The 15,165-nt window shown below is 42.3% G+C and overlaps 1 protein-coding gene across 15 annotated transcripts in view; it reads right to left on the reverse strand.

Moving 5' to 3' along the window:
* EPHA5 (EPH receptor A5) overlaps positions 1–15,165 on the reverse strand; it is a 202,952-nt gene that overhangs the window by 151,331 nt on the left and 36,456 nt on the right. For all 15 annotated transcript variants that reach the window (XM_050337744.1, XM_050337743.1, XM_050337738.1 and 12 more), the window contains exon 3: positions 6,013–6,676. In XM_050337744.1, the coding sequence (XP_050193701.1) occupies positions 6,013–6,676 (664 nt within the window). The remainder of the gene's footprint in view (positions 1–6,012; positions 6,677–15,165) is intronic.

Here is a 15,165-nt window from a genome sequence, read left to right on the forward strand (position 1 = left end):
GCATGATGTATTGCACATATATGGACACTGTGCCTCCTATAATGAAGGCAAATACACACACGTAAAACAAAACAAAAAGAGTAATATTTAATCAGTCCCACTGCAATACAATTTTGACCCATGGAAAACATTTCCCTGCTCTTATTAATTATTTCTGCTGCAGAACAAAACACAAAATACATATATATGCACGCACCTCTCTACAGAATAAAACGCATTCCCCCTCCAGTGACAACTGTATTTTGCTGAAATGTAGCATTCAAGTGACTTTCTTTGCATTTGAAAAGAAAATACACACTGTGTGGCCAAAAACTCAGCTATTCTGACACTGGCTGGTTTTGTGCCTAATTAAAATTAACTAGGCACTTCAGCTCATAATTATATAAACACCTACCATGCTATACTCCCAGCCAATTTGGTTTTAATCAGAAAAATGCAAGAGAAGTATGAATGATGGGCAAAGAACTCCCTGGAGGGGCAACTGTATTTCCAAATTCAGTATTCTCCATATACTGAATATTTCCATCAATGTTTTCCTTGCCATGTAATCACCTCCCAGTAGAACAATTAAGAAGAGATTTTTATTTTTTTATCCCTGGACTCTGTTTGGTTTCCACTCCACTACAAAGGTAAAAGCACACTTGCCTTATTCACCTGAGTCCCAGCTGGGATGTCTCCCACAAGACAGGCAGGATTTAGCAGTATGCTGCCTTTCTAGCATACATAAGAAGGAGTTCAGAGCACGAATTCAGCCAACCTGAGGTGGAGAGACAGGCAAGCAAGCTGTGGAGTGGACTGAAGAAAAGCTGCCCCCCTCCCGTGGCTACATCAGATGCAAAACCAGAAACACTGGTTGCTTTGGAGCAAAAGCCCAGGTTCCAAAATAAGGTCACCTGTGTAGCAGCACGTTTCCATTTCCTAGAAATAAAGGTTCAGGGAAGGTAATGGCTGAGCTGCTGCCCTGTGTCACCTGAGGAAATCACGCAGTGAATTTGTTAAAAATACAGAGTTTTTTTCATTGTAGTATCAGCTATGTGTTTCATTCACAAGTTGGGCCCCTGAGATAGCTGCTGTGCAGACTCAGAAACATGACAGTCATCAAGCATGGCTCTACCATCACCACCTTTGCTAGCCCTCAGTTGCCTCCCAGCCTCCCACAGATGGTGCCTTCTGTGACCCACCAGCTGAAGGTCACTACCTCTGCCTGCTTACTCCTGCACAGCTGCAAATAAACAATTGCCTCTGACTATCCTTCTCATAGCTGATCAACAGGGATGCAATCACTGCTCTGGGAAAGGGCTTTCAAACATCTGCACTGATTGCATTGCCTTTGGAGGAAGACAAGTAGCTCTGCTGCACCCCCAATCAGCCAGCAACAAAATCATCTGAGAACTGATTCAGCAGATAAACTTCTGATCTATGTAAGCTAGCTACCTATGTAAATTAGTTTTAATTATATACAGAATAAAAGACCTGTGAACACAATGTTTTTCTGCAGCCTTTGTTTTCTGTAAGAAACTCATTTCTCTTGGCAAGAGCTCAGCTGAATCACACCACAAGTAATGAACAATCACCAAAAATAAATATTGTTTTGTAAATGCATTGAGGTATGTTCAGCAAAGTTGATTCAGGGAAGAATAATCAAAAAAAGCATCAATATTTAAGACAACAGAAGGGCTTGAACATTCTAGAGCTTTTTAGAAAAAAATAATCCAAGTGTTTCCTCTACTACAATTTCTTTCTAAAACCAGAAACCATACCCCAAACCCATCCTTCCTCCAGCTCCCGCTTTCATTGTTCTTCCCCAGAAGACAGCAAGGGTGAAGGAAGATATCACTAAGTTTTCCTCCATTATTTTTTCCACCTCTAACATGTGTAATCTAGACCATACCTTCTAGCTAGCTAAAACCAGCTGTTTTGATGTCTCTTCAAGTGGCAGCCTGTACTGATTCTTGGAAAGGAGAGTGTTACACTCTCCTGAACCCATTACACACCTTTTCACTTTGGCTCTCCTTCTGTGAAGTTTTTCTTTTCTTCCTATTTTTACTCAAATATTTAATTAATCTGTGCTTCAGCTCTAAAAGCATCTGAAAAAAGATCAGTCTGTGCAAATCAACTGCATCCACAGCTATGATTCTGCAGCTCCCTGGACCCCACCACTACAAGGGTATTTGGGTCTCATTAGCTTAACATGTCAACATCCCCTCCCTTCCAGTAGCATGGGCTCAACTGCCTTTAAAGGCAAAATATAAGCACTTCTTGCTTCTCATTGAAAACATACTGGGCTAAAGGTGAGAATGAATACAAAGAGAAGTGCCAGAAGGTGCCCTTTTCACAATATTTGTTTCCTACACAAATCTCAGTGGTGAGCTCTGCTGTGTATGGTAAGCAACTAAAACTGAAGTTACAATAAAACTCACCTGTGCCAGTGAAAGAAGAAGGAAAGCACAGACTGCGCAGGTAATATTTTTTTTTGGCCAAGCCCCTAAATGGGTAAAGGCAGAAATGTCAGTGGCACCACATAAAGTTTGACAGCATTTTAGGATCTGGCCCTCAGCTTTGATTGAGTGCTGCCTGCTAAGGCAGAGACCACCATTAGGAGACTTGAAACTGGCCAAGCAGACATCAAAGTGGGCATTTTCCTCAAGGATATATTCAAGAGAGCACCAGCTGAACGGAAGCAGAGCCAATAATCATGATTCCTTTAGTGGTACCAAATCACCACTCTGGAAAACAGCACAGAAATTCACAGAGCAACTGCTTTCATTTCTCTTATTAACTAGTACAGCAATTTATTCTTGTGAATAATGAACCTTAACACTGGTCCTTTAAAAACATGTCCCAGTGTAGTCACAATTTACCTCTAGTTGTCCCTAGTAGTTGCTGATAAATGGGCCATGTTGCCAAAGGAGGTATAAAGAAGTAGGTAGTTTGGGTTCCTCACTACTGTAACTATTACCTAGCTGCCTATGTTAATTGACAGAGTGAGCACATTATATAAGGAGATTAGACCATGTCATATTTACGACCTCAGAGTCCCCAGCGAGAGAAATTGCTCAGCTGTTACTGTCAGTGCCTTCTTCAAACAGGAAACCTGCTGACAAGATGATGAATTCAGAACATCGTTGCCAATTAATGATTTGTAGGCAGAAGGGATTTCAATAGTTCCCATATGTTTGTGAGGATGACTGGGGTTTACATCACCTCTAATAAAAGAGTGTAGTCTGCTCTGTCCAGACGTGACACTAGAGATTGGAAAATGTCATCTTTGCAGAAGAAATTTTAATAAACAAAGCCAGGCTCTTCTGGGTTGAAAACGTTCCCCAAAGCATAGTCACTAATAATCTGCTTATGCCCAAGTGAAAGCAAACAGGGAGAACTTGCAAGAGGTATCCAAGTGATTTACAAATCAAAGGTCAGAAGTTATTTAGGTTTTTGTCAAAGCTACACCACAGACTGCCAGGACCATCATTATGGCAGCCAGAAGCATGGAGTTCATTTCCTTAACATCAGTCAGACTGTGCAAAGAAAAAAAGAAAAAAAAAAAGGTAGCATTTACAAACACACAGGACCTTTCTTGGTGCTACGTATTCTGCTTCTGGGTTGCAAAGTTTAACTTTACTGTCCCAGAAAAAAATCTTATCCTTGTGAATATAAAAGTAACCAAGCCAGAAAGCATTCTACTCACACAGGGTATCAGCATGAACTCCATACACGCTGAACACAGACCTCCTGAATGGCCTAAGGCTGCATGTCTCCTATCGACTGAGCATCTCAGAGCCAACCAGCAGGGAATGCTTGGCAGTATGACCTGGGTTAAACACAGGACATCCAAACGGGGCCCTCAAACAGACTTTACCAGAGGCAGTCAAGTCCCATTGATTTGGTGATGGAATTTAGGGCTATCCCACAAAAAAAGCATTATGGGTTTTAAAACGTCTAGAACAACTAAAGTGATAAACTCCTGTCGAGAGTGTAGGTTGTAGAAGAAGTAGAAGAGTACTTTATGTGGATATGCTTTAGGGACGAGGCAAGGGTACAATTCCACAAAACATCTTTATGCTTCCTAATTATGATCACAGGCCTACCCAACACAGTGATAAATCGTGAGGCCAGACACTGTCCTCTTGATTGAGTAAGGAAAATAAAAAAAAAACCCATGTCCCAAAACAGAAAGCAGAACCTAATCACTAAGATCTTCTGAAAGAACACCCCAGATTGCTATCTCAACACTACTAGATATCCAACCACTCTGCCAGCACAGTAGGTTCTTCAAAGATAGTCTGAAGTTTCTAGTTTAATCCCTAGCTTTTTTTTTTTTTTAATGGTGTGTTGTTTGTTTTTGAGATCTTAAAGAGTGCTTTCAGAGATCTCATGCTGGATTTGATAGGTGACTCATGGATGTACTCCTTTCTTCCAAAAATTCTTACAGGTGTACTGACATCAGTATGTAGACAAGGCACCAAAACAGTGCGTGTTATTTTGTGACATGGTATTTTCAGCCATAATTAAGCAAAACCTTGCCCATATATTGACCCACATTGCTCATCTGTGACAGTCTATATTTCCTCAACTTGGGATAATGTTGATTTTAGCTCCCTTCTTGTGCAATATCAAACATTAAGTCAGTCTCTTGTTCCCCCCTAAAAAGGAGAAATATCTTTATTGGCACAGGAAAAGCAAAACCAAGACAGATTTTGCTGTATTGACTACATCTGTAGAAAACGTCACTCGACACGCTGTTTACTAGGGGCTTCTCCAACACAAACATACCTACGTTTTCTTTCCAAGTCAACGCTTGAAGAGACTTGAACTACGTAACCTTCATGGGCACAAGTATGTGACCAAGGACTAAAGGATCAAGGTCACTGTTAGCTTTGGGTATGCACTGATCTCTTCTTTGCACCACTCTACAAACATAAATGAATGTCTGGAGTGAGGTCAAGAGAAAATGCAACACAGACTTTCGTTGAAGAGGAATCCCTCTGCCTTCCCCAGAGCATCTGTAACTATCTATTACTAAGTGGCTGCAAGTACAAGGTAACGAAGATGGGACTGATAACCATTATACAATAATATAGCAAAAAGCAAAATGTATTGAAATCTTTTTTGTTTACCCTTCTCTTCTACAACCAAATCAGTTTTAGGCTACCTGTTATGTATTTAAAATGGAAGGGCAAATTTTATAAACAAGCATGTAATACAGCAAACCATAAAATGAGAATACAAGATTATACATTCAGAGTATATTGTTGCTCTTTAACAGTATTCTTTTTTAGGTCTGGAGATTTGGATACCCTAGATCTCTTCCACAAGGCCTCTGATGATTCAGGAGGCCTAAGCCAACCAGCAACTTGTGAACCCCAGCCAGCTACTTGTGTGAAAAACTTCAGCACATATGGAAGCATTTTTACCAGTGGGGCTTTAGGTTTAACTCTGAACAGCCGAGCAGCTTTGTATTAAATTATTTACCAGAGAGGAAAATCAACTAACTCACAACATATCAAGTACCACCACACCCTCCCAGCCCCCCTCCCCAGTGACAAAGAGAGGAAAACATAATCCTTTAAATACAAAAACAAAATGCATCTTGCATAGGGAGATTAACTTCAAACATTCCCTGGTATAGGCCAGAAAAAAAGAAACAAAGCTTCCAAAATTCATAAGGAAACTTGATATTGAGGAAAAGTAACATAAACCTTAAAATAACATATGAGACTACAATTGCCTCATGGACCCAACAGTACAGTGCTCCAAAGATAACACTAGAATGCCAGATTCTCCTTTTTCACAGCCCCGTAAGCACCAGAAGGACCTGTACATAGGAGTCGTGTGCCACTACATCCAGCGAAGGCCTCTGTCTTCATGCTGTAACAGTTATTTGAAGGACCTCAGCAGAAGTGAGAACTTGACTGTCAACTCAACCACGCATGAAAAACATGCAAGAGAAGAAAGCCAAGACAGTACATCACCTTGGAAGCTCAGCAAGGCACCCTCCCTGCAAACCCTTACCTTGGCAGGTGTTGTTCTTCTCCTCGTACCCTGCCTGGCACAAGCACTTCCCGATGGGCACCAGCCATTCCCCCTCAGCACTGCAGTGCATCTTTGGTGCCTCCTCAGTCACTGAGTGGTTGATGCAGACACCTGACACCTCCAGGAGCTGCGAGGAGTCCGCACCTGTAATGGTGTCAGGAAAGCGGGCCAGGTTGCGGATTACTGATGGGCATTTCTTGTAGTACACACGCACGGAGACCAGGGCAATGCAGGCACCCACATCCTGGAAAGCGAGGTAAAATCCCTTTTTTGTTAAGGGCCCAACATCTCTCACCTCTGTGTTTAGCTTCATAACTCTATCACCAAGGTCTAACTCTGTGAAACTCTCATCAGCAGCAATAGTATCAATCTTGATGTACTGGTTTTCTTTGATGTTCCTCCCATCTTCATCATCTGATTCGAAGTAATACATGTTAAAAGTCTCTTTGCAAGTCCCAAGTCCTCCTGGAAGGCTGTTACAGTCCCTCAGGGTGAATTTGAGCTCAATGAAGATGCGGGATGCCCCTTCATTAGAGATCCAGCTGGTCAGAAGCCAGTTGTTCTGATTTTGTTCCATTACCTTGCATACTTGGTATGTGTGTATCGGAGCGTAGTTTTCATCCACCTCACCAATTTCTTCCCACTGTATAAAAAGGAAAAGTATTACTTTTTTAAAAAGTTACAGCTCCTGCAAAATCTTACCTTTCCCATCTAAGAGCACCTTGAGCTTCAGGGGCTCAGGAGGACTTCTGGGGGGAAAAAATATTTTAATTGCCAAGTTTTCCATATTAGAGGTTTGATACATTCCTGATAAAGTCAGATAAAAGATCTTTTATAAATAGAAAAGGATACTAGTTAAATTATTATTTCAGTGAGAAAACACAGTGCTTGGTTTGTCCACTGGTATTCTGTTAGGAAAGAAAACAAAAGCAGATGGGGCCATTTCCATGGCCTTTTCCAATGCATCCACATAGGAGAAAAAAAAAAAGAAAGCTATTTACAGTTCATCTGTCCCCATTTCCCCAGGCTCTTTTCTACCACATCCTCAAATTGCTGCCCAGCACAAAGAGGACCACATTTCTGCGAGCTATTCTCCCCCACCAAACAGTGTGCCAGAAAATCAGTTGAGTGATACATAAAATAAATGGCCCTTTGGTCTCTTCAAGTGTGCTAGTCAGAGGAGTTCTTGTGCATGCAAAGAGAAGATTACTTTCAATACAGATTACTGGGATCTGCAAACCTTGAGCTGTTTATGTGTTATACAGGCTTTTAAGCAGAGCTCCAGGTAACTTTTCACAGCTCTTTGTGGGAATTGTAGCAACTGCTTGTTCATTTTATTTTAGCCACACTCTGAGGTGCATTATTTGGAAGAAATGCTTTTTCCTGATCCAGCACAGAGTCAGTAGCATCACAACAGTGTGTCTTACAATAGACTCACAACATTAATGTTTCCTCTCTGCTTTTGACAATTGTAGCATCACATTAAGAGATTAGATTAACCTGTGTAAGTACAGCAAGGAAATCAAGAGAGCTAGTGTTGGTTTCAGTTTTGTTTCCTTCTATTTTTGACCTGCTCATCTGCAAGGGTGACATGCCCACTGTGAAGTGCACAGTTCCTAAATACCACCAGTCTTCCCAATGAGGAACCTATCCTGAAGATATTTTTGTCATACTAAGCAATATTTTCATTTCTAAACCCTTTTTATGCTCTGTATGTTTGCTTTGTGCTGCATCTATAGCTGTGGCTGGATGTGGGCAGCAATATTGAGCAGAGGATGGAACAAGCTTTGGGAGCTAAGCCCTTGCAGATAAGCAGGTCAAAAGCAGACATCCTGAAATTGCTCAGCTCCCCACTTTCACATCCCAGGTCAGGGAGGAGAAGATTAATGTGTACTTGTCACTTCATCCTTCTTGGTAGTGCCACAGAGTTAGCCAATGATATGCCTGCAGTGAAAACAAGGCAGATCTGGGCAGGATTCATTCCTAACTTTAGGAGAGGCAATTAACAATTATGAAAAGTAGAGCTATTGAGAAAACATACAGGAAAAGTTTGCAATTCAGCATAATTCTGTAGCTAGATGCTCTATGTTCCAGTAAATGGGGGGGGGGAGGGGGGAAGGGGGGAGTTGGCTTTGATACATGACACTAAAAGCAGAAAAACACCATTCTTCAACTAGTGTGGTTAATTTAAGTGATAAATACGCTGCACATACATACTTCCAAGTGGATTTGTCTAACATTGTACTGGTCTCAGCTAGGACAGGGTTAATTTTCTTCATAGTAGCTAGCATGGGGCTATGTTTGGGACTGTGCTAGAAACACTGCTGATGATATAGAGATATTTTAGTTATTGCTGATCAGTACTTACACCAAGTCAAGGCTTTTTCTCATGCCACCCCACCAGTGAGGAGGCTGGGGGTGCACAAGGAGTTGGGAGATGACATGGCTGGGTCAGCTGACCCCAACTCACCCAAGGGATATTCCATACCATATGGTGTCATGCTCAGCACATAAAGCTGGGCAAAGAAGAAGGAAGGGAGGACATTCAGAATGATGGTGTTTGTCTTCCCAAGCTACCATTATGTGTGAAGGAGCCTTGCTTTCGTGAGGATGGCTGAAGACCTGTCTGACCATGGGAAGTGGTGAAGGAATTCCTTGGTTTGCTTTGCTTTTGTGTGCAGCTTTCCCTTTACCTATTTTAGTGGCTATATCTCAACTCATGAGTTTTCTCACTTTTACTCTTCTGATTTGCTCACTCGCTGTGGGGGCAGCGAGCAAGCAGCTGTCTGGTGCTTAGTTGCCAGCTGGGGTTAAACCACAACAGTCCTTTTTGACGCCCAGTGTGTGGCTGGAAGAGTTTGAGATGATGACAGATTTGATTCAAATGTGCTAGATTGAATTTATAGCTGTTAGTGCTGTTTAGCTATTCATTGGCTGGCTGCTGGGCTTGCCACAGGGCTTGATTTGCCTTACTGTACCCTAAAGCCTAGTGCTCATTAGCGGCTGCTCTTTGGTTTCACTGCTTGCTGAACTGCTGATCATCTTACTCTGCCGTGCCTGGGAACGTTTTGATATCAGCAGTGGCAAAGCACCCAGCATGGCAGACGTCCAGGCCATCGCTGATGCTCGTGCGATGCTTATACCGGACGTGCAGGAACTCCAGCGTGAACTCAAGTTGACGGGAGTGCAACCTCCACATGGCAGAACAGCCCTAAGCATCTATGGCTGTGGATGCATCCTCGCCAGAATGGGTATATCTCAAAGCACCTGTGGCTGTGATTATGTCTGCGTTGCAGCACATATACCTCTGACAAGACTGCGGCACATAGATAAGGCTCCACTTGAAGCAGGTAAAATCCCAAGGGACTACAGTCTGTGGATAAGTCGAGGACGGAGAAGGGGCAAAGAGAAGAGCTCATTGCAATATTACGCCAAATGGTCTGGTCCAAAGGGACCACGGGTGGAGATTGTAATGAAAATACCTTTAAATTATTGTCACCCAGGATTTGAGCTGCATGTTACATGAATTACTATAGCAAGAACCCCTTGTTGCTAGGCAGGGTAGGAACAAGGGGAGGAGTTCATTGCAATGTTAAACCCTATATCCTGGCACAAAGGGACAGTGGGTGGAGATATATCCTTAAATTCTTGTAAACCATGATCAGAGTTGCATTTTATGGGATTTATTAAAGCAGGAACCATCTGAAATAGTGGAGGACAAACCTTCCAAGAAGCAGTGCAAGTGCAGCAGTGACCTGACCTGGCTTTGGTGCCCAGGAACTCCATGCAACACATCACCTCCCCTGTCCTGAATGACCACCATAACAAGATGGAACCCAAAGTCATGGACTAAAAAGACTCAGTGGGCATTCTCAAGACAGTCTATACGGGTGGTCCACAGACTAAGGGAATGATATCTGTGTCATATATCAAATGATGGGAAGGGAAGTGGTTAATGAGGTTGTATGGGACAGTGTGGGTCCTAAGCATGATGTAAATGGTATGGAGTAAGAAGTGGAGAATGCGCTGGTTTTGGTTAGGGTGTAGTTAATTTACTTCAGGGTAGCTCGTATGGGGCTATGATTTGGTTTTGTGCTGAAAACAGTGTCAATAAAACAGGAATGCTTCTGATACAGCTGATCAGTGCTTACACCATACCAAGGCCTTTTCTGTCACTCACACTGCCCCACCAGTGAGGGGACTGGGGGTGCACAAGCTGGGAGGGGACACAGCTGGGACAGTTGACCCCAACTAACCAAAGGGATGTTCCAGACCATACGGCCTCATGCCCAGCAATAAAAATCTGAGGGAAGAAGGAAGGGGAACAGTCAGAGTGATGGCATTTGTGTTCTCAAGTCACCATTATTCTTTCCTGGAGATGGCTGAACACCTGCCTACCCACAGAAAGTGGTAAATTAATTCCTTGGTTTGCTTTGTTTGTGTGTGAAGCTTTTGCTTTACCTATTTTAGTGTCTTCATCTCAATTCACAAGTTTTCTCACTTTTCTGATTTACTCACTTGCTGGGAGGGAGTAAGTGAGGGGCTGTGTGGTGTTTAGTTGGTGGCTGGGGTTAAACCACAACAATCATGACACTATATAAAGGTGAAGTCTTATTTTTATCAAAGTGGTGATTCTCCATTTGATGAAAAGGGAGAGTATCTCTCCACTTCCTCCAATACATGCAGAGGTCCTTGCCAAATCAGCCCAGGGAACAACCACATCCCAATATATCCCAGGAAAGACCTAATGACTTTGAAACTTTGCTTTTTGTAGCTGAAGGTCAGAGGATCATTTGAACAACTGTTCACATCAAACAGCATCTATGAAGAAGTGCTAACCTCCAGCAGGGCGTGGTGCAAAGCATTTCAGAACTGGAAATTGCTCAGACCAGTTTCAGCAAGTGGAAAAGTGTATGGATGGCCATAAGGTACATAGTGTGGCTCCACACAACTCTCAGAGAGCATTGTATATGTGCATTTCTTTCACATAACTGACATTTACAATGAATGACTGTGATGTTGCAGGAATATCATTAGTGACCTAACTTGAAAGCATATTGAAAAACATCACTTGACTTTCTTCACACTTGCCAGGTCAATTTTCAAGGACCCAACCATCATGCTCTCCAGAGTTATGAAGTTAAACTTGTTTCCACTACTGTTCCAGGAGCTGTGCTTTTGGAAGGGAGTACAGAGTTCATTTGTTCAAAAGCCCAAATGCAGTGATTCTAATCGTTGCTTTCATGCACTAAGAGCACTAAACACCATGAGGAGAAGGGTCCAAGCATACGTCAATCAGCTGAGCTAGAGTCTAATCTCAGCTGCAAGAAAAAGTACAACAAGCCAACATCTCAGGCTTCAGGATGTGCCGCTCTTTCAGTACCACACCGTGGATCAGAGAGTCCTGCCATCACCACCTGCCATCAAAACTAAAGCAATCACCAGAGATCATGAGGAAGGGGAGGTGCTAACGAGCTGAGGCTGCTTATCTCTATAATCCTCAAGGGAAAGACGACCAGATTTTATAAGAGCAGCCAGTATTGTGCAAAATCTCTGCTCTGTCATTTAATCTTCTTCTCTCCTATCTACATGTAGGACTACACCATTTCTTTCTCTTCAGCTGGGTCTGCCTCCCTCACAGAGACAGCAGGCAGCCTGCTACAATTCTGCTTTTACATCCCTCCATGAGACAGAGATGGTGGTAAGAGCCCCTGCACCTTCTGCCTGGTCCCAGCTTCCCAATCACTGCAGACCTCAGACAAGTATTTCAACCAACAAAGAAATACAAGCTAGAGGATGAAAGGCAGCACCTTGCAGTTAATGAAAAAGAAAGCTCACCACATTAAAGAGACAGCATCTATCTGAAAATTAATGGCATGAAAAAGAAATTAGGTACAACTGAAAAATTGTGTAATATTATAATTCCTCTCTGCAGCACATACTTTTTGAGATATAAATCAACCCCATCTGCAGGATTAAAACAAAAAATGCAACCATTAATTTGGTGGTAAATGTTTTCTCTACATCTTTAATAGCCCTAAGAAGGAAAACACAAATGCATTTCAATGGCCTGATGTTAAATCATTTATAGAAGACCTACTTCTGAATCAGAAATTTCCAGCACGCTACTGCTGGCAAATTAAAGACTGCACTCAGCTCCATCAATAGGAAGTACACAGTTCATACAAGCTGTCTGCCTACAGAAAGGCCAAAGATATCACACAACTAACTAAAAATATAAGAGGTAAAAATGCATTCAGTGGAGCAGCCTTGAGTTAAACGGACAATTTTAAAACACATTCACCAGCTGTCTGCTACTCAGGCTCGTTTCTAATCTCTGAGATTCCAGGACTGCAATTTGCTACCACAGTACAGCAAAAAGGCTGCTGCCCCCAAAAAACAAATACTGACAGCAGGGACAAAAATTTCAGAGCTTTTCTCTATTTGGTTTGGTGGTTGTTTTTTTGGTTTTTGTTTTGTTTTGGTTTTTTTGTTTGTTTGTTGTTGGTTTGTTTTTTTTTTTTGGTTGGTTTGGTTTGTTTTTTTTTCAATAGGAATTTTTGTTACTGGTCTTCAGTAACTCACTATCTTTAGCAGTCATTTAAGGCAGTGTGGAAATTTAAAGACTTGTTCCAAATTCCACACATCCTTGTGCTGCTGAAAGAGAAATTAGGTATTTAACAAAATCCTAGAAATCTTAAGAGGGAAAGGGAGCTTAAGTGCATTAAGCAAAGCTGTTTCTAAGACTTACCTGAAACCTTCCCAGCAGGACTTCCTCCCTCCAAAGGCTGTGCAACCTGCCTCTCTTTACACTACCTATTTCGTAGGCTCCATGGGTACGAGAAGCCTCATCCTCTCATTTCATTTTTCCACCCCACCATGTGGAGCTCTGCAATATATGCACGTTAACTCTGGTATCTGCTGGCACAAAAATGTAAAACTGGAAAAGGATTTATGCATTTTTACCTTCTTTTCTTTTTGGAAAAAAGCAAGGCTGGCATAGATCTTTGAGCCCAGGCTGTGAATGCATGAAAACATTGGAGATACTTCATGCTTTGCCTGAAGGAGGGCAACTGTACCCCAAAATAGTGCTGTCAAACCCATCATGAGCACATACTGGGGCAGAGGTGTGGGGCTATGCAATCCCTCTGCCAAGTTAAAAGGGGACACCTGACGCCCTTGCAGAAGGGCAGACCAGCCTAGCATTCAGCTCTGTACTATTTATCCTGCCTTTCATCCTGATAATATTTGGGCAGACTCTTCGATTTCCTTTTATGCAGCTGATGTTAAGACCTGGCTGCCAATCAATAGCCTCCAGCTTAGCTCCCACACAAACATTCCCTCCCGCTACTCAACTTTATCTTGCAACTTGCTCCTTCCCTCCCTTTGCTGCTCTCCTCCCATCACAAAACCCAAAACCTTGTGGTTTTTTCTTTTTTTTTTTTTAGCTGCCTGCTGGTTTCCACTTGCTATCGTATTACAAAGTTAAAGCAAATAAGCAGCAGGCTCTCCCCTGTGCAGTTTAAGTGACTTCAGTGAGGTCACTTAAGGCTAAATCTCTAGTGAAAGCCAGGCAGAGCACCACGCATTTTTTCTTCTGCACTGCAGAAGGTTTTGCAGGGCTGTGCTAGCTGTAAAATGAGGCTGACTGTGTCACTATCTTGCCTATTACAAAACACCACTTACAAAAATACCAGTTCCAAGATTCAGCTACTTCAAAGCCTGCCACCAAATATTGCCAGTTTTATCAACACACGCTGCGATATGTGGCATTGCTCAGATTTTCAGCTCTGGAGCCATATGATTAAAGGAGAGTTTTTGCTTTTCCTGGGGGTGTTTCAGTCTTCATTAAATGGGTTTTGCTTGCTCAAAGAACAAGAACACAAAATACAAAGCACCCAAAAGTCATGTTATTTTTAGTTCCCTCTACAGCGATGCTAACCTCAGGATTGGCAGGAGCAAAAGAGTTTTATCTTGAATACTGGCAAGAGCTCTGTGTATAACCTATATGACCTACTGACCATGGCAGAGTCCACCAATACCTGGATGGGGCACGTGAGAAGCCTGGTCCCCTCTCACAACAAGGGACAGTGATCCAAACCAGTCTCAAACAGTAGAAAAACGCAGCAACCTGAAACAATGGTGCAAGTTTGCAAGTCTGCTCTTCCCGATGGAGGAGCAGAGTAAAGACATGGCAAGCAGCTCACATCTACAGGATAAATGCCCACTACTTGCCACTTCCAGGTAGAAGAGAATCAAAATAGCTTTGTCCAGCTCACTGGACCCTGTTTAAAACAAGAGCTCTCGGGTAACAATTTTTAAGCATTTGTACCACTGTACACAGGTTTAAAGTTCAAAATCTGCTTTGGGGCAGGATGCTTGCTCGCTGAGATAGCCTAATAGCTTCCACCCTCCTGCCCCACACCAACCAGTGGAAGGTCACCAGATAGAGCCATGTGACTTTTTCTAGTAAATCACAAGTTTGAAATAAAAATAATCAGGAAACCAAAGCAATTCATGTACTTGGATCAAGTTAGGAAAGGAGGAGAGGGGTTAAAAAAATAGTGAAGGAGAAACCAGTGATTTTGACAGCCTCATCTTCTCCTGAATTTAAACCAAAGAGAGGGCAGATTAAAAAAATGCAAACCCCCCCTGTTCTAAGAGTAATCCAAACTAGTTCTTTCAACCTCAAAGACAGTGTTTTAAATTTTAGCTACCAAACAACAAAAAAATGTATTGCTTGTACAAATTTCTCCAATACCAACATCTACTTTATAATGTAAAAGGTAAAGTGATTCTTGTATAGTCTCAGTGTGTTTTTTAGGGGTTTGGAGCTCATTTCAAGGGCAGGGGCCAGTGTCAAAAGAAACTGCAGTCACTTCAATACAAACAATATTTGGCACAGTGTTTACTAAAACCTTTAAACAGAAGCAGTTATGGCTGCCTGGGATCTTACCATTTCTATATGTCTGACAGTCCCCCCCTCCAAGGCTCAAGCCTGATTTGGATGGCAATTTTACAACCAAGACATTTATACATACAGACGTATATTCCTACTGACTGCAGTTCCTAGTCAAGCAAAAAACATAATGGATAACAGAGGACAGAGAGCATCTGATTAATCTCCCTACT

The sequence above is a fragment of the Myiozetetes cayanensis genome, unplaced genomic scaffold (assembly GCF_022539395.1).
Source record: "Myiozetetes cayanensis isolate MyiCay16 unplaced genomic scaffold, myiCay2020 scf7, whole genome shotgun sequence".
Lineage (NCBI taxonomy): Eukaryota > Metazoa > Chordata > Aves > Passeriformes > Tyrannidae > Myiozetetes > Myiozetetes cayanensis.